Source organism: Solea solea, chromosome 3, assembly GCF_958295425.1.
Source record: "Solea solea chromosome 3, fSolSol10.1, whole genome shotgun sequence".
NCBI lineage: Eukaryota > Metazoa > Chordata > Actinopteri > Pleuronectiformes > Soleidae > Solea > Solea solea.
Genome location: NC_081136.1, coordinates 26,295,436 through 26,315,894, shown reverse-complemented (window position 1 = coordinate 26,315,894; position 20,459 = coordinate 26,295,436). Strand labels below are relative to the sequence as shown.

The 20,459-nt window shown below is 41.0% G+C and overlaps 2 protein-coding genes across 3 annotated transcripts in view; both read left to right on the top strand.

The window, feature by feature from the left end:
• Window positions 1-15,659, top strand: part of arid2 (AT-rich interactive domain 2) — a 34,366-nt gene extending 18,707 nt beyond the window's left edge. Inside the window, exons 7-21 of the mRNA XM_058624715.1 lie at window positions 417-486; window positions 1,280-1,530; window positions 2,731-2,827; window positions 2,968-3,177; window positions 3,381-3,551; window positions 5,254-5,332; window positions 5,434-5,568; window positions 6,185-6,405; window positions 7,409-9,828; window positions 11,353-11,501; window positions 11,604-11,742; window positions 11,888-11,970; window positions 12,512-12,635; window positions 12,833-12,924; window positions 13,968-15,659. Of these exons, the coding sequence (XP_058480698.1) occupies window positions 417-486; window positions 1,280-1,530; window positions 2,731-2,827; window positions 2,968-3,177; window positions 3,381-3,551; window positions 5,254-5,332; window positions 5,434-5,568; window positions 6,185-6,405; window positions 7,409-9,828; window positions 11,353-11,501; window positions 11,604-11,742; window positions 11,888-11,970; window positions 12,512-12,635; window positions 12,833-12,924; window positions 13,968-14,079 (4,353 nt within the window). The 3' untranslated portion in view covers window positions 14,080-15,659. The remainder of the gene's footprint in view (window positions 1-416; window positions 487-1,279; window positions 1,531-2,730; window positions 2,828-2,967; window positions 3,178-3,380; window positions 3,552-5,253; window positions 5,333-5,433; window positions 5,569-6,184; window positions 6,406-7,408; window positions 9,829-11,352; window positions 11,502-11,603; window positions 11,743-11,887; window positions 11,971-12,511; window positions 12,636-12,832; window positions 12,925-13,967) is intronic.
• A 2,160-nt stretch (window positions 15,660-17,819) lies between these two features.
• Window positions 17,820-20,459, top strand: part of scaf11 (SR-related CTD-associated factor 11) — a 15,287-nt gene continuing 12,647 nt past the window's right edge. For both annotated transcript variants that reach the window (XM_058623786.1, XM_058623785.1), the window contains exon 1: window positions 17,820-18,004. The gene's annotated coding sequence lies outside the window, so the exon portion shown is untranslated. The remainder of the gene's footprint in view (window positions 18,005-20,459) is intronic.

The following is a 20,459-nucleotide window of genomic DNA, read 5'->3' as shown; positions in this document are numbered from 1 at the left end:
ATAAGGTCAGAGTTCACTGTGGGTGAGATCTGGTGCCAGCAGCAATTCTGTATCTTACTCTGGGCCACAGTCTGGTCTGCTTACTTGGACTATCTTAAATGTGATTTTCTGACTCTTGATTGTGAGAAAAAAAAAAGTTCTTAAGGTCCACAAAATTGTGTATTTCCAACCTGAACCATCGTAACATCTTCTGGGTTTTGGACTCTTGTCGAGTAAATGTAACAGGATAATGGTTTAATTATTCAAATTTCAAATGATGTTATAGACATTTGTTCCTTATTTAGAGGGTTATTATTTATGTGCTTGCCTGAGTATTATAGATTTTATTTGATTCTCAAAGAGCTTACTGTATGTATTAAATCAGTGTAAGTATTATGGATTCAATGGCCCTGCTAACAGCTTCTGTCTCTCTGCAGTTCTGGAGAGAGGTGGTGGAGGACACTGAAGTCAGGGAGCTGATCTGGGACAAGAACAGCCCAGCACAAGGTAAACACAGTTGGAGATTAAGGCCATGAGAGGCAGTTTAAGGCACTGTTCACACCTGGTATTAGCATCCGTCCTTGGTGATTGTTCATGCTGAGTGAGCGCATATAATTGTATCTGGTGCCCATGCCCTTTAATTGCAGGAACACAATTGTTTTTTTTACCTAATTTGTTTTACATTAAACCGTAAAAACTGTAACTAACTAATACGTTTGTCTGAAAAATTAGATGAGAGTTGCTCAAGTAACTCAAAGCTTTACTCACGCTGGTGTAACATGAAATAAGTAATGTCATCCATCAGTGTTGGAATTCCAGAAGTTATTCGTGTAAAACAATAAATGAAACTGCTGCAAAGCAGGCAATGTCATCTGAGGAGGTGGTTTCTAATTCTTCCGTAAAGGTGGATGGTTTGGGAGTTTGATCTGCCACTGATTGAGTCACTCATAACCAATGTTTAGAGAAAAAAAAAGTCTGCACAGTTGTGTGGAAGAAGTGGGATGTGTCTTCACCAACCTTGCATACATAAGATTAACAACAAATGAAAAGTGAAGATCACAGTATCCCAACAAAAGTAGAATAAAAACCTTGAATAAGTATCCTTGTAATGTACTTTGTTACGTATAAAGACAGAAAAACAACACAAATTATGGTGAAATGTTTGGAAGTCCCTAAATGACAATGTGATAACAAAAATCTCTCATGCTGCTTCTCTCATGCTGCTTATCCCTGTTAAATGTGTGTGCACAAACCCTCATCTGGTAAAAGGTTCTAAACTTTCCCCTCCTTCGCTCTACAGATGGTACATCATGTGAGAAGCGGTGGCAGAGCCTCTTCCACCCACCGCGGTCCCAGGGCATCAGTGACATGGAGGCCCAGCGGGTGCTGCAGATTGCCGTTATCCTGCGGAACCTCTCCTTCGAAGAGGCCAACGTCAAGCTGCTGGCGGCCAACCGAACGTGCCTGCGCTTCCTCCTGCTCTGTGCCCACTGTAACCTCATCTCACTCCGACAGCTCGGACTGGACACGTTGGGCAACGTGGCTGCTGAGGTTCGTCTGTGTTTTTTGGGGACTAGTACAAACATGTTTGCAAGATTTTGTCATATTTGGGTCAGTTCTGGAATGTTTTGCATCTAAATGTAGGTCTTTGTGACACAGTTATCACTATCTCATTCACAATGGACTGAGTAGGAGACTGGGACGAGTCCTTTAAGTTAATGCATGATATCAGTTCCATTCTTGTGAGTGGGGGTTGTCAACTGCATCACATTATTGGTTGCATTGGTCTTAATATGTCTAATTCATTATGAGCTAAGCTCCTCCCCCAATTTGGCTCAATTTAAATATAGAAATAACTAGACATAGCAGCTCTGTCAAGCTTGTTTTTTTTTTTTTTTTACATATAAAAGCAGGCTGTAGTAAGAGAAAACATGTTAAGTGTCTATATTTATTAGTTTTTCATTGGTTTTCAAATTGGTTTTGGATTAATAGAAACAGTGTTATACAAGACAAAACGACTCAACAGTATAAACCACTTGCTGTTCTTAAAATTAACTAATTAATATGGAAAATTAAGTAGTTAGTGACTGTTCCAAAACATATGCGCTGGCTTGATTTGGGACATAATAGTGGTACATTTTCGAGAATGGTGGCCATGGTTTTCATTTCTGAGGAAGCTGTAGCTGTCAGTTTATAAGCAGCATCCATCGTTAGAATAATTTACTCATCTTAATTCAACCTAAATTTGTCATCATATTGTATAGCAACTACAGACATGCACTGAAGTCAGAGCCACACACTCAAAAAAGGCTTACATTTAGAAATTGTTGATGAAATATTGGCTGTCTGTACAGGCCTATTTCAATTTATTAGTGTGAGATACATGAAAATGCATCTATCTAATTTTAGAAACATGCATAGAGTCCCTGATACAATCAGCCAGGCTTGGATTTGATTAATCACATGCTTGTGTGTTGGGCAATTAAACTGTTCTTCAGATTTATGAAGCTGCAGAGCCTTGTTGTGTTTTTGTGTAAATAATATAAACCTAACTAGATCTCTGTGTAATGTGTTGTGATGAAGTTGGAGTACCGAGCCAGACTTTGTTCTGGTCAAGTACAGTGGCATGCTCTCTGCTGGTTTATAATCTCAGTACTGAGGAGGATGGACTGTCCACTCTGTAAAATATTTACAAGGAATGTTGCTGCTGTTGCTGTCTGACTGAATTAAACTTGTCTTGACACCTTGTAGCTCCAGCTGGATCCCGTTGACTTTCGGACAACTCACCTGATCTTTCACACCATCACCAAATGCTTAATGTCCAGGGACCGGTTCCTCAAAATGAGAGGTGAGTGCTCTTCATCATGAAGACATGTTTATATACATCAGAAGTAGGCTGGATTATTACATAATTAGATAACTAAATTAACTTTTTTTGGCTGCGAATGCTATTGAGATAAAGATGTATTTTTGTGTTTGCTTCCTTAGCCATGGAGATCCTGGGCAACCTCAGTAAGGTAGAGGACAATGGGGTATTAATCTGCGAGTACGTGGACCAGGACTCGTACAGGGAGGTAATGATGCTCCTCACCCTGCCTGACCTTATGTTCCTCATGGCCTCCTTGGAGGTGCTATATCTACTGGCTCAGCTTGGAGACATTCCCTGCACCAAGATTGCCACTGTCGACCACAGCATAGGTAAGCAGGCCATAGGATTCTACTTGGCTTCCCTTTCTACAATATTTTCCATTCATGTGTAACTGGTTTCTATGACATTTACTTTCTGCCCTTTAAATTTACCATTGCTTTGTCTCATTGAGTTTGATTGAGTAGCTGAATTGTGATAGATTTAAACCACACTCCCCTTTGCTTCTTCTTCCTGCTTCTCACTCTCTTCTCAGACCTGTTAGTGCGATTAGTATCAGTAGACCTTCATACGTTTGGACCTGATGCCCTAACAGCTGTACGGTTGATTGAGCATCAGGCCAGTGCTGACCAGGCAGCCGAGGTTCGACCACAGCTGGTAGAGCAGGTACCTGCTGCTGTGCAGGGAGCAGCAGCAGCAGCACCTGGTGAGTTTCTTAGCATCTCCTCCATTTGTCAGTCACAATCCAACTGTTATGTTTCAACCAAAAGTACCTGCAATTGTCAGCCCAAGGAATTAGAATTATTTTTTTTCTAAATCAGCAAAAAGATTGTTGCAGTTCATCGTTTGCTTTGGTTTACATTGGTTTACATTGCTAGGTTTGGAGATTTGCCGAATGAGTCTAATGTTTGAACAACCTGTGCTCATGAGAAGTGGTTTGACTCCAGTCTGCTAAGCAGCAGTAATGCAGAATACATATATCTAATAGTATTTTCCAAAAAATTTAAAGGAAAAAGGATGCATTTGACTGTGTGAATTTGTAATCACACTTGGCTTACATCATTCACACTTGAGGCACAACACAGCAACGTGTGAAAGATCATAAATGTGGTGAAACAAGACACTGTATGTGATTTTATTTGTTCTTAGCTATGGTAAAGGGTATGTTTCAGCTGTACACTGTCACTTTAAAGTAAATTTGACAAATAAATGCTGTGCTATTTTATTCAAATAATGCTGCTGTGAATCAGAAAAGGGATTTAATTTGCAAAAATGTGACTTGAAATAATAGGGGTTGAAATATTTAGACCCTCATCCATGAAGTCAAAATATACTTGCATAGGGCTCTTAAATTTGGAGCAAAATACCTGTGGTTTAAATGCTGCTTTTGACACTGCAGATTAGAGTTGTGTAAACTCCAGACTAATTTCTAAACAGACTAGTTTGAAAGTGCAGTTGTGGAGTGTTGTTCAGGAATGTAACCATTATAGGTTAATGTTGGCATGTGTCAACATAAAACTTTCTAAATCTTTAAGGTACACTGGAGATTTTGAACAAATGGATAACCAACCATAACAATGAGTGTTTTTCCATATTAAAGTAGTTTCAACTTGATCCAAAATTCAGTTGTTTTTTTGTCAATGTTGTGCCTTTTGTTTGTTTTGACTTTGCCATCAACGGGCAGACAGCCCAACTGAAAGGGTGTGTCCATGCAAATAAACTGCAAATGACTACACCTAGCAGAGAATAAATAAGAGACTGGTAAAAAATCTCAATGTCATCCATTGTATGTTTGAGCTAGATGAACTTTGAAAATACTGCATAACAGCTTCAACATGATGAAGCCAACCAGAAACTAAACAAGTTTCTAATAAATTTTTCCCTATGCTGCTGTTGTAACATAAGAAACTTGCAAATGAAATCCACAGTCACTGCCCGTTTTACTGACAGTACAACTGACTCACTTACCTGTTGCTGAGCCACACAGGGGATATTTTTTTTTATCACAGATACCCCAGAAAGCAGTTTAGATTTATAAGTTTTTGGGACCTAATGGAAAGACAACCATGGTTACAAATACACAACAGAGTTTTTATGTAAACAGATAAATAATAACTTCATCGCAGTGCCTTGATTGTGTTAATTGACAAATGACCCCAGGGTGAGACTTTACTCCTGTTTAACCTTGGGCTATAGTTTCATTTCAGTATACATGGCTACCAATGCAAAACTATTAGTGTGCTGACATCTAGTGGATGGCTAGGGGAGCACTACAAAAGTGATATTTATTGAATCAATGTTTTTCTTTGGGTGTGCTTTGTGGTCTTCAGTTGAGATTTGATAATGCATTTGTTTTTTTTTTGTTTTGTTTTTTTACATTAACGTTTCTCTTGTTTTTGTCTCTGCAGTAACAAGGGTCGCAGTACAATCCACTCAACCACCACCTGGAATCGTTGAACTAGACGGGGAAAAATTTACACTGCAGTGGTAAGATTAATTTATAAACATGCATCTCCAACCATAGTTTAATTGCAGTGGACGAGTAGAGTTCTAATGATAATAACCTGTGCTTTTTGTTTCTCAATCAGGCTAAACGCACACTTTGAGTCGAACTCTGAGGGTTCTGTATCTCGATCAGAAATGTACTCTGAGTACTTGGCCACATGCAATAAAATGGGACGTAGCAACATCTTGAATGCCAATGGCTTCCTCAAATGTCTGCGGTGAGTTTTCTTATCCTGGCTTGTCTGTATTTATGTTCCATCAACACAGAGAACTGATAAACCTCTGTGCCCTGACCAGAGCAGATGTTGCCATTAAAAAGTTGTTTTTCCTCTGTTTGATGCACAGTCTGTGCTGCTGTGTGCTTCTGCAGCACGACCTAAGCAAAACTTAACAAGATGCCAACAAATGTAGAGGAAAATAAAGCTGCTTAAATTGAGTAAATGTTAAACATTTTGATGTCCGTGTCACACTTTTAAAATAGCCGTGTGATGTGTATAAGCAAAAAAGCCACATAAGAAAGTGACTGAGGATCAATCTGCTGGTTTGTGTATCACACAATCACTCTGCCTGTATCATAGTAGACTAATTGCATATGATAATGCTGCAGCCATACAAGTGAAAAGGAGCAGAGGAGATTTAAAGACTTAGAGATTAATAGACTTTGAATAATTAATATACTAATACATTATTGCAAGGCAATTGCATCTGTGTGGCAGGGAGAGGGGACATGGCATCACAATAGTGACTCCACATTGCAACTGACTATGACATCGTTCATGTGGCCATCCCTACTCACCCGGCTGTTATTTTTTTTGTCTGCCCCTCCCACTACAGGACTGTGTTCCCCAGCCACACGATGCGGCGGCAGGAGGAGCCCAAGACAAACGGACAAGTTCACATCCTTCTGGTAGGGCTACGGCGAAGATCGATCCCGCTGCCCATTCAGCTGTACTACCAGCAGTCTCAGCAGCAACAGCAGCAAAATTCTGCAGCAGCTCCTCCACCTCCAGCAGCACGACAAGATACACCTGGAGACCCTCAGGGCCCACCACCAGGTATTAACAAGTACAATTGGTTAACGTTAAGATTGATTGTTCTAGTTATACTTGACTATAAACTGATGGTTTCTCAGAAATGCCAACTCTTCTCTTACGGCTCAGTTTTGATGCTTGCTTGACAATGCTAACAGCCAAATCGCAAAAGCTATAAAATGCAGAGGTAAAAAGATAGAGGGAAAAAAATCACTTCAGAAAAGAGATGCTGAGGAGGTGAAGGCTGGCAGGCCTACAGGGATAGCAGAGCTGGTTTCACTGGTTCCACCAAGATGGATAAACTAATTCAAAGACAAAAAAGAAACCTACCTACAATTATATTTATTTCATATATAGTAATGTGTAAATGTCTCAGGTCACCACCAACGGCTTTGTTTTCATGTCTCTAATTCTGTGATCATTGGCATTTGTATTGGAATGATGTGAATGGGAGTTTGGCCTTGTATATTAACAAGCTGCCACTGAGTTTAATTCAAACAGTATATCTACGTAATGTTCGAACACGTCTTGATTAAATCTGGTGTAATAAAACCTTTTTACAGCAGATATTTGTAAACATTTAACAGGACAAACATATATTTTTACCAATAACATTAATTTCTCCAGTTTTAAGAGAACCAGGGTTGTGCTACACTAAATAATTAATTAATTAGTTAACCTGGAGAAGCTGTAATTTTCCTTTTCCAAGTTTTTATTTTTAACTGTATACATGTTTCCTGTATTTTCTGGCTGTGTTCCAGTAAAGTGATTGAGAAATAATTTTACTGTATGGTCATTATAGTATTGCTAAAAAAACTAATTTAATGGTGGCCTTAGACCTTTATACAGTACTGTATATCTTACCCATTTCAATATGTTATCAACATACCTGAGGGCATCACATCAGAAATGGATAATGTGTAACATCATAACCTCCTAATTGTGGCACTGTAAGGATTTAGAATGTGAATAAACTAGGCTTTGAGTCACTGACTAGACCTGAGCAGTTTTTTCTCTGTGTAACCAGGCCGGCCTCCAGGGCACTCTGTTCATGGATCCCAGTTTGTTCGGACCCCAGGACCTAACCACAACACTGGTGTTGCCGCCCCATCCATGGCCTTGACTGCACAGGATCCTACCCATGCAAGCTATCCGACTGTTTCTCGCCCCCCGATGCCCCCACAGGTGCCTCCACAGTTACCCCCAAATCCTCTGGCAGCAGAGCAGCAGCAGCAGCAGCGACCCTGTCCAGTGGTCCAGATTCCAACGTCAACACTGGCCACCCAGAACCACAGTCCTCAGAACCCCGCCACTCCACTTGCAGCTCATCAACAACTGCAACACTCCCCCATACCCACTACTGGAACACCTGTCACCATATTTCAGCAGGTACCACAGGGCCATATCCTCACCGCCAGGGTACAAGGTGTGTGCCCCCCTATTTCCCAGCATCCTCCTCTGCCTCAAACCCCTCCCTTGGCTGGGCTTCATGGTGGAGCTCCCCAAGTGGAGTCTCACTGTGTTGCTGCAGTATCTGCACCCTCCTCCTCCATCCAGGTGGGGGGTGGTCAAGCGTTTAGTGTGCCCAGTTCCCAGGGTACACGTGTCACATTTCAAAATATTGCTCCCAAACCTGCGCCGAACCAGTCAAGTGGACCAGCATCCACGATAGCCAGTCCCAACCACCAGCCTCAGCAGCAGGCGCAGGGTGTTGTAATAGTTACCCCCAATCCTCAGCAGAGCCCAGCCTACACCCCTGCCATACACCAGATTGTTCTTGCCAACCCAGCCACCATACCAGGTGCCCCGACTATCCAGATAGCAGGGCAGCCTGGAGCTGCTTCCAGTCCCTGCACACCTCCTGCCTCTCAGTCCAATACCCAGATCCAGCCCAATCAAACTCTCAGCCACGCACTGTCCATGAAACGGCACCAACAGCAGCATCAACAACAGTTGCCTCTCCAAGTCATTTCCCAAGCTCCTCCCTCACAACCTACCTCCACAGAGTCCAGCTTGATTAAACAGCTGTTGCTTCCAAAGCGAGGGCCTTCTACACCGGGAGGGAAGCTCATCCTGCCTGCTCCACAGGTGCCCTCTCCCAATAGCACGATAGCCTCCAGTCCACAGATTATATACCAGGCAGGCTACAGCACACAGAATTCCTCTCCTCAGCAGCTTAATGTTCAGCTAGTTCCTGGTCAGCTTCCTGCTGCTGGGGCTCCAGCCCTACAGACGGTCCAGCTCTTGCCAGGCCAACTCATTTCCACTAGCAGCTCAGGAGCAGCTACCATTATCCAGGGCCCTATGGCAACTGGACAAGTCACATTCACCGTGGTCCCCAACACTGGCTTTACCACCTCTACTGCTGCTGTTGCTGCTGTGAGCCAAGGTGCTGTGGCTCCAGTCGTTCCCCCTCCTCCGTTTTCTCCCGTAACGATGCCCCATCACACTCCAGCAGCTCCTCCAACACCACCGCCACCACCACTGCCAACTCCCCTTAGAGGAGACAAGATCATTTGTCAAAAGGAGGAGGAGGCCAAGGATGCCACGGGGCTGCACATCCATGAGAGGAAGATAGAGGTGATGGAGAACTCCTCTTTGGCAGACGGAGAGTCCTCCAATGGCAAAACAAGTAACGGCGATGTTGTGGCAGGTACAAAGCTGCTTAATGGTCGGAAGTGCATGGAGTCCGATCTACCTCCATACCACTCAGGGAACAGCCAGGGGGCACTCAATGGCCCAGCTACAGAGAGTCACCCTGCTAATGGGAAACAGGCCCTGTCCCCCTGCCTGAACAAACCAATGGAGGGCAACCCCGACCCCAAAAAGACTTTGGTCAACGGAGTGTGTGACTTTGATCGGGGTGACAGTGGTGGCAACTTAAACAAAAACATTCCAAATCACATTGCTTCCAAACAGTACTTGGGGAATGGGGAGGTGGGGCCCTCTGAAAAGAGTCACAGCTCTGACCCCCCTCTCCCTAGTCCTCTGCTCCCCCAGCAGGACACTGCCAAAGCCCAGCAGGCTGAGCGCCTGGCCAACGGACCCCAGGCAGTAGGCAATAGGCTTCCCTCGGAATTAACGAATGGACCTTTGGGGCATGGCCATGCTGTGCTTAGACAACAACTGCTTCCCAATTCCTCCCTCCCCTCCGCTGTTACCTCCCAGAGTCTTTCTGCCTCTCCTGCAAATGGAGTGGCCTCTGAGGCTCGAGGCCTCAAGAGGCCAGCTGAGCATGAGGACCGCAGCACGGCGGCAGTATCCTCTGGGATCCCTAATAAAGTGGGAGTACGGATCATCACTATCAGTGACCCCAACAACGCCGGCAGCAGTGCCACCATGGTGGCAGTGCCAGCAGGAACAGACCCAAGCACAGTAGCCAAAGTAGCAATAGAGAACGCCACTCAGCAGAGGAACTGCTCCGCCACAGAGGCAGCTGGCTCAACGGTGAGTCACTGCAGGGTAGTTTGTCCTTAAATATGTATTTCATGTCTGTTTAGTAGTATTTGTAAGTCATGTGTAGTATTGTGCAAAAGTCTTGGGCTACCATTAGATTTGTTGTTTTAGCAATGCTTTAATGACGATACCATTTCATTATTCCCTTATTGGAAGATATCTAGAAAATACAAGAGACATGTTTGCATTTTTTTGAAATACAATTTTCTGAAGGAAAAAAACCCCAGCTTCCAACTATTTTAATTACTTAAACAACAGTGCTGCTAGTATTCATAATGTACAGCACTCCCTGAACGAATCACTGACAACAGGAGGAAGCCGAGATAGCTTTTAACTCAAATTTAAATCATACATCGAGGCAAACAGCCCAACTGAATTTGCAATATTATTTGCCAAATACACAAGTCTGTCGACCAGACCTTCTTTGCACAGTACTGAAAATTGCAGAAAACAAGTGCAGCTTTTATTTACATTTAGCATTAATATTATTATGTGTCAAAGCATTTTGAAAATCGATAAATTATGATGTTTCACGTTGTATACGCAATGTGTAATATTTTATTATCAGATGGCCAGAGATGGTCTTACACATGGTGTTCCAGTCTGACAGGGTGTTGTTACTATTCCATTTGCTTTGTGTTGATAAACTGTAATGAGAATAGGCTAGATGTGGAATTCCCCATTTTTTGCATAAGAGTGTCTATTATGCATCTGCATTTTTGCTTAACTGAAAAATTCTTACCGTGCTCTTGAATGTAACACATCTCATTTCCCTTTTATCGTGGTTATTGTTTTTGCTGGGGTTAAGGTTCTATGAAGTGAGTGTGGAAATGAGCTCTAGTGTGTGACTGTTAAATATAAACAAATGTCTTTAGATCATGTCAAACTACACACAGGAAAATGATCAGTTTTATATCTACAGACTGAGCCAGCTGCAACATTGCGCTACTAAAGCAAGATGGCTGCACAAATGTTGGAGTATAACTCATAATCCTTATAACCCAAAAGTTTACGAAGGTTAAACTTTGCCACACCTGTTCCTGCACTGCCAGTGTATACAGATAAACACACTTTCAGTCAGGTCTGATAGTATTACTTGACAGAGCCTGTTTGCAGATGAAGGCTGTAGCATACACAATGTATGCACTGCAGCTTTAACAGCTGCAACAAATACTGTATGTACACACTCCAAAGCACTTGTGGCTTGAAGGGTTCAAGTGTGATTTTGGAATTGATGTGTGGAGGTTAAGAAGGTGAGACCAGTTAAGACCATGTGGCTCTCACCGATACCCACCTCCTATATTAATGCTGCTGAGAGAACAACTCCTACCACTAGATGGACAGGGGTTACATCTCCGCCAACACCTTTCTGATTTCTAAGCAAACAAATTCATCATTTTTATAATGGAGCATACCAGTATAACTGTGAATATTCTTTTAATTTACAACTCAATCTTGAATCTTCAGTCACATGGATATTGATGTGGTCTGTTATAATATGTTTCTTCACCACAGCCAACAGTTACCGCATCCCCTGTATCTCAGCCTGCACCAGCAGGGAACCACAACCCTCACCTCCCAGCACAGCAAACCTCCGCAGCGCCACCAGAGCAAAGCAGGAAAGCAGGCCAGAACTTTAAATGTCTGTGGCAGTCCTGTAAAAGGTATGCGTCGTTGCTGCACAGACCCACCGTCTAATGTCCATAACTAACCTTAGTTTAGTCACGGTCAACAGTCTGCTGATCTTTTCCTCTTTGTTTGTCCAGGTGGTTTGAAACGCCGTCTCAGGTGTTTTACCACGCAGCAACGAAACATGGTGGGAAGGACATGTATGGAGGCCAGTGTCTGTGGGAAGGATGTGAACCTTTTCCTCGGCAGAGACTGTCCTTCATCACACATTTACAGGTAAGACTCCCTACTTTAAACTGCGGATGATGGTTGACTGATTAGGACTTTTTTTTTTTTTTATAAAATCAATGAGTTTATTATTTATTTAAACAATGTAATACTGATTATTCTCACCTAAATGTGTCTGCTTTTGGTTTCCCAGGATAAACACTGTTCTCGAGAGGCTTTGCTGGCTGCACTCAAGCTAGAGGAACAGGCACAAAGTCCCAATCAGACTTCTTCCCAGTAAGAACATCTTTCTAAATTTCAAATTACCTTTAGTTCTTGATTGATGCTGGTGTTTTGTACGTGCTTGTACCCCTCGAAACTAAATGAGAATCAATTAAACATTTCCAATTAAGTCTCCAGCCAGTAGTATTCCAATGTCTAATTAATTACCTTTACCCACAGAAGGTCACATTCAGAAGAACTGGAGGATTCTGTTCTTAGTCACACGATGCAGACATAGTCTGAATCAGATTATAGCATTTTAATAGGGTTTTCCCTGCAGTGAACTTGATGTCGATGAGTCATAATCAGAGTGTCTGTTTATTGGAGCCATGTAAATACAGTAGCATACAGTCAGACAGAGCAGCAAACACTTCATTGGCTGGTTTTCATTTGAGTCCAGTGTGTAAACATGGACAATTTAACATGTTTAAACTGTAATTAAATGGAGATTATTGGGGGGTAATGGCAAATTAGCGCAACTGTTATATTAAGGAATGCAGCAACACCGATTCTGGGACAAATGGCACTGATGCTACGTGTGTTATTTGTTTTAAAGGACTCCTCCAGTGGCAGGCAGTTCTCCGGCACCACGAGCACCAAAAGCAATCGTCAATCATCCGAGTGCAGCTCTCATGGCCCTTCGCAGAGGCTCTCGAAACCTGGTCTTCAGGGACTTCACTGTGAGTAGAACTGGATCCATTCTGACCACATTTCCCCTGATTTACTTATTTATTTTTGACTAAAAAGTCACCCACACAATTACGATTGACTTCTGAAACTCTTGGCAAGTTGAGATGCTAAAAGCGTACTTTGTAACCAAATTTTAATTATCTATATATGGTGAATTCATGATTATATTGTCTGTTCCCTGTCACAGGATGAGAAAGAGGGACCAGTAACCAAACACATACGACTAACTGCTGCCTTAACATTGAAGAACATCGCCAAGCACTCGGACTGTGGTCGCATGTAAGTTTCTCACATGGTATTTGTTTGGTGGTAACAGAAAGGATGTCTATTTTAAAATATGAAGAATACTGCAACAGATGTTTCTTTTGTGAAGCTTAAGGCCTGGGTCATACATTCCACTTTTCATGTCTACAGAAAGCCACTACACATTTCCATTCATACTAAAATTATGGTTTCACGTAAATCCGGCGTTCCATACATGCTATTTCACATCCCATTCCAGTCATGGTGATGTATTGCCAGGAGTTTGCCCTCGTTTGCATGTACTTTGAGCACAGAAATGTACATGGCATGAGTACTGGTGGACCTCCTCACATTACTTTGAGCAAGTGTCTATGATTAGCATCATCTTCAATGTCAAGTGTCAACTGACAGTTATGTTGCCCAAAATAATCTTGAACTCTCATTTTGAAGCTTTGAGATATGCAATTTAGCCAGCACCATTTTGAGGTTTTGGAACAGGAAATTCAGATGTGACCTGCAGTGAGGCCCCTATCAGACAATACCAGCTGTCATTCACACTGGTGTCGACCCAGATGTGCTGTACTTAAAGGGGAACATAATTTCAAAGTTGACATCCTGTTCTGTTGAAAGCCTGAAACTCTATTTAAAGTGACTTCTTTTTACAACCTGTAGAGTCGCTCCCTGGCGACTAAATAGTATAGTCCTACCTCCGGGTTGCTTTTAACCAGCAAACCAGAGTCCAATTTTTAATGTAGGATTTATTGTTTTGATCAAAACAAGAGCGCACCACCAACTGATGTTGAAAGTGTCGCGGTACAAGGAGCACACACTGCACGGTCCATGCAGTCATTAAATATAGAGGTGCTTGTGTTTGCTCACAGATGGTGTATGACAACAATTGCATCAAATGGACCATAGCAGACTTCTGTGGTCACACTAATGCAAAATGTATGACCCAGGCCAAACTGTTGAACTTTGTGGAAAATGCCACAAGACATGATGAACCCCTCACATCCTTTGGGATTGTTTTTTTCCTCAACTTAAAGTTTGTACTTTTTTGTCCTCCTTTTGTCTCTCAGGTTGGTAAAGAGGCATGAGACGCACCTCTCTGTGCTCGCACTAAGTAACATGGAGGTTTCCACCACGCTCGCCAAATGCCTTTATGAACTGACACGCACGCTTCAGGCTTAACGCCAAAAGGACAACTTTTTCAACCCCCTCAACCACGACCCCGTCCCTCTCCTGAGACGAGAGGGGGGAAAAGCCACCAGTGAGCCGTAGCGAGTCCACGTGGGGAGCAGAGGATAGGAACTGTAACAAAGACCCTCCTTCTGCTGCACCTGCCAACCCTCCCCTCAACCCCCTTCACCTCCTTCCTTGGCCACCTGTGTTCAAAATGCCCCCTACACACACACACACACACACACACACACACACACACACACACACATACATACATCCCCACACACACACACACACTAAAACAAACTGCCACGGGGTCTTCCACCAGCTGCCCACAAGGGGGAGCGCTTTACGACTGCTTCCCCAAGGGACTCAACAACGAAACCCCAAACACGAGCACATTTTTTCAAGTTCTCTTTTTCCTTTTCATTTTTCTCTCCTTGTTCCCGTGAACTGATGTGTACGTTGGAGTGAGTGGCTTTCGACTGAAGAGTACATGTGGGCTGGGGGGCGTGGAAGGGGCGGGGCCTATTGTTGGTGTCCCACAGGGTTGGGTGGAGGAGGACTCAGCTGGCAACTGGTGCAGAGAACTTTTTTTTTTCTTTAGAAAATTGGTAGCTTGGTTTTCTTACTTGAGTCAATATATTTTCACTTATTTATTATTGAAATAAATACCATTACAATTAATGAAAAAGAATCTTGTAAATATGTTGTGAATATATATAAAGAAGATCCTCTTTCATGCCGATGCAGCCACTGGAGAACTTGCTCTGTGGAGTAATAGAAGCATTACTTTGGTAGGATTGAATAAACTAGTATGTTTTTGTTTTGTTTTTTTGCTTTTTTATGATCCCTGGTCACTTGTATCTAATGTGATTCTATACTCAGCAGTGGATGAATGTACTTAAAAACCTGTAAATAATTCTGCAAAGGTACTGATGCTGTAAAGCTTAGGGATGGGGAAAAACAGTTTTTTGTGGAACTGTGACATTTTTGTATTATAATACCTTGTAGAACTCATTTTGCTGGCTGAAAGAGTATGGAATAATATATCATGTCATTTTGTAGAAGAAAAAAAAATATTGAAGGTATTCTCTTTCCTTCCTCTTCCCTCTCACACTCTCCCCTCAACACGCACACACAAGTGACATATATCCACTGTAAGCGTTTTGTCATTGTACGGGCACAGTGCGCGTACCAAAATTCTTTTGTATTTGTAAATTGGTTTAAATACATGGAGTTTTTATACAGGTTTTCTCCTGTGTTCTTTGCTTTACGTGCAGGTATGATATTTTCTTCACTACTTTTTTCTATCTTAATATAGTGTGGAGTTTTATTGTACTATTTTTTCATTCTTAATACCATGCCACATTCCGGCTCACGTCCTCAGACTGTCCTCTCTACCGTGTGTTGTGTAACATTTATGACTGCCTGTCGTATTAGCATCTGACCGGGGCGACCCAACCATCCTCATTTCTGCGGTGTCAGTAGGATGTGTGACTATACATAGACCTAACAGTCTGTTAGAGATTGGCTTTATTTACTTTGGTGACTGTTTATAGTTTTTAAATAAAACACTGAACATTTTGCTTTTGGTTTTTCACTTGCTCCTTTCATTTTTCCCCCACTAGGTTCTCCCATTTTCGTCAATGCACATTGAGCAGTAAATATAGAGCAGATCATGTATATGTTCCTGTGCAGGAAGCTCAGATGATTGGAAAACATCTATATCAGGGATTTGATGAAAGAAAAATAAATTTGTTTGTTGAGCTGTTTAACACTTTAACACTTTGTGTTGTGATTGAATTGAATAAAAGGATGTAATTCATTACTGCCAACTGTAGCCAAATTGATAAATGTGTAAAAACCAAGATGGCAAGATAACATTTAAAACTTTAAAAGAAAATATATGTTGTTGGCTTAAATGATATCCAATATATAACAAGTTTATATAGGCTAAAAAAATTAAGGTAACCAAAATGTAGCTGGTGCCAGATTGTTATAAGTACAGGACTAAAACCAGCTGAAATGCTTAATGAATTAAACTAAATTGAGAAAAAACTACTGCTAAGTGGAGTCCAGTAGTGTCATGGATACAGTTGTTAAAATAGCTGAAATGAATCGATAAGAGCTGAAGAGCTGGATTGTTAGTGTAATCAATAGCTGAAGTAGTGCTACTGATGAATGTTTGTAAGCAAATGAATCCCACATAAAGTATATTAAATGTATAATTCCCTGGCAACAAAATCATGTAAATCCATCAATGGAAACTAGAGTTGCCAAACCGTCGAGGGCTGGATTCAAAATCCCACAGACAATCAGACGCTGTGTTCCCTTAATTATAAACTTGCCACACATTAAAGACTGAAAATATCCACTTTAACATAGGTAGTCTTTGTAAAACACTTAAGTTTAGAGGACCAGTATTTCACTGTACTCATGTCTTTAAATAAAGACATGACTACATATCTGGTTTTGATATTGAGAATTCAGTTTTCATGGTTTGCACTGAGAACTTCAAACACGTCTTCATGTCTGATAGAAACTAACAATCTATTTACTGGCAACCTCGGCCCTTTATTCTGCTCAACCACTGCACTCTTTCCTTGCTCCTTTCAACGCATAATTGAATTGTTTAAGACTTGCTGAGTGCTCCACTTCTCACCTCCTCTCAAACATGTTAAGTGCTTTCTTAAATGCAATGACCAAAAGGTGAGACCTTTTGTCGGTGGTTAAAGTATCATCTGAAGTGTTTGTGTTAGATTATTTTAGATTAAAGTGTTGTGTGTTGAGGTCATGGTAGAAACCAATCAACCACTGCTCAATTTAATCTCCATGTCTTTCATTATGTTGCAGGTTCTGTAACCACTGGAGGCCAAAGAACGTTACCATGATGATGCCTGTGTGGACTTGAATCAATCACTCTCTCCTGAGTAAAAAGGCACACACAGCCTGTGATATTTTGTGTCGGCCTCTCCTGTGTGCCCACTCTCGCTTTGACTTATGTTGTGTCTGTGATGGTCATTGAACTCATCAGTGTTCACTAAGTGATTTCTGCTGATGTGAAAGTACATGATAAACAAAAAGTGGAAGTCGACTACATAAGCATTAAATATGGAGCAATAAAAGTGACGATCATAAAATGAAATGTGTACAAGAAAACAAAGTTATTAAAAAGGGTAGATTAAAAAAAAACATGAATAAATTCCTTGGAGGTGTTTGGGAGAAGAGTAGCTGTTTCCAAGCTTGATATATTTTTTGTCTGTTAATTATGTGGTGAGAGATCATCAGAAATATGTGCAGCCAGTGGCTGATATGGTGCTAGTTTTCTATTTATATGTGTATTCATTTATTTTTTTCTTTAACCAACATACACAAAACATAAACATTTATTTTACAATAATTATAGTCTCAATCTGCATTTTGTATGTTCATGTATGCGTATTTTAAATAAAAATTAATTTACTATAAATTGTCTATGAAATTGAACAGCATTTATCGATGTTATAAATAATAAAGTATTTTAAAAATGTTTTAAAATTTTACCAACAAAATACCTGATTAATCACAAAATTAATTTGTCCACCTATAATTTACATAGTAACATATTTAAGTTTGAAAATATAAATTGAATTTACAGATAAAAAAGATTCCAAATGTGTGCAGATAACTTCAGCTGTTGTTATTTTTATTATCAACAGATGAACAAATCCGCTTTGCTCTGCAATACCCGGCGGCGCATGTTGGTGTCGCCAGCTGCACGGACTCTCTGCCGGACTGTGAGACATGTGGCTGAGACTTTCTGAAAGCTCCACTGCGTTTTTAGCCAGAAACACTTCCCAGATAGTGCGAGTCGTCAACATTTTCATAGCAGGGATTTGGACGGTTAAAACATAATTTAAAAGGTGCAGACCAGCCGCAGTTGCACTAAAAGGTGAGTAACAATTGTCGCTTGTGGCTAACAGGAGCCAATAGCTAGCAAGCTAAAAGCGACGTAGGCAGGTGCTGTTGTTCAAGGCAGCTAGCTTTCAGCTAAATTCGCTTAGCCAACCAGCTAACTCATGACCTTCAGTGTAATCGCCGCTGCTAATATTAGACGCTATTTAGCCGTGTTTGCTTCCGTGCTAACTACAACCAGCTAGCGCTTAGGTTGCGGTGTTTTTTAGCTAGCAGTAGCTCTCTGGTAAAGCAACAACAACCATGTTGTCACCGTCGTGTTGGCACTGGTTGGTCAAGTTGGTGCTAATATTCTGCCCTCAGGAACCAGGCCGTATCTGCCCCAAACAACTATCGATACACACGAACTCAGCTGCTATTTACTAACAACAGTCACGTTATCTGATATAAGTTAACATAATGCTCGTAATCCACCGTTAGGCCAGAGCTCAGTTGAGGATTTCAAAATAACAAGTTATCCGGTAGTGTTAAATGGATAGCTAAAGTCCATCGAATAACTGAGTGAGATGACAGATTGAGCACAAGGCTAGACACTGATGGCTTGTTTTGACTTGGTTTATTTTAAGTGTTTTGAAATGAGACCCGTTGGTCTCTCTCCCTAAGCAGTGGCTGTGATTTGAGTCTGTTGTGTAGATTTCACTTGGACAAATTTCAAAACAATTAAAGTGGACTAAACCACCAACTCAGTCATGGGAGGAAGTCTGAGGCACAGGACCAATCTGCTCATTGTTTGCTCGCTGCAGAGGCCTGATGGCGTGCAGGACTTATGTTACTTCAACTATGACAGTGAAGGTAAATGATGAGTGTGCAGTCTGGATTAAAGAACCCTAAAATCATAACTAATCAGAACACTCAGGTCTTACCAGATCCCCAACGTTGTCAGCTATTGTTGGTTCAGTAACATTAGTTTAAATGGTTTTAAATGGAAAACTGTTTCTCTTTCACTTGTAGAATTTGCTGCATCACAAGAAAGATTCAGGCTGCAACACTGAACATTACTCCAACAATATTTATGCACCAATGTATCTTTATATGTGTTAGAACATGCTTTTCTGCACAACTTCTTTATGCTTTAAATGTAATACGTTTTGACATAGTTATAATCCTATTCACAACAGCACAGCAGCAACACAAAATGACAAGAAGCTGTAATTTGAATTTAGATGATCACAGATGCATCTATCAGATACCATACTCAAATATTATATCATCAGCTACATTATCATGCTTATCATGTGATGGCCATGGTTTGATTTTGTGGCAATTCATTCATTCTTATGTTTTTATCTTATTGACATATCATTTGCTGAAACACCTTAGTTTGACAGTAAGTGATGCTGACATTTTTAAATTCCCGTCTCATGCATATTTAGGGTTGTGCCAAAATTCACTGCTGTGCTTTTACAATAAAATTTAATAAGGCTAAAGATAATTTAAAGAAGGTGGAAATGGAATCTGAACTCCTGTTTTGAAGCCTTGAGATTCAAGATTTGGCAGAGTTATTACCTGCACCTGCTGTCTGTCACACGTGTGCACTTATATGAGCTATATAATATATTATGTATTATTTACAAAATTGATGTGTTCATTGGAACACGTCTGGTCTTACAGGTCTCACAGTGGGGATTTTGTAATTGTTTTTTTACATCTACATTTTCAATATGATTTGGAAGTCATGATATTACTGACAAACATGTTAATGGGAGTCCTGTGACAATCGAATTTCACATACATTTTTATAGTTTAATTTATAGGTTAATAGTAGAATAGATATAGTTGCATATGTTATGCTATATTTTTTCACTCTGTTAGGAGTGAGAATGATGGGGTAAGCACACACTTACCCCATCAATGAACGCATTCAGTTCATTAGTATATTACCTTCCTCCATTACTGAATTACGTATGTGACTAGCTCAGTTGCTTTTTTTATGATCAGTCCTTCACTGTAACAAAGCAAGTCATGTTGATTTGTTATAATTTTTTTAAGTGTTACTCGGAAGGGAAATGTGGCCATATACGTTCTTCACAAACATTCTTAATGCAGTCACAGTTACTGAACTGTTCATATGGTATCGTTGCTGCTTGTTTTGTCAGCCTTTGCACATCAGCCAAGGTTGTGATGTAAAAAATAATGAAAATGGACTTATACTGTAGCTGTGACTCACACTGTGGGACTAAATGATGGAGAGGACCTACAATGTAGTTTATGCAAAAAATTTAACATGATTCCATATTCCTAGTGTACGGTCACTTTAGACTGAATAAAGGTGATTAAAGGTGAAATTGTTCAAATAAAGGAAACACTAATATTACCTTGACGAAGATGCACTTATTGTTGGGTAGTTGGATTTGCATCTTTGTTAACAGGTGATACCACTATCATTTCCTCCTCATCTTTGCATATCCTGCCACAATTAAATATGCGTTTAA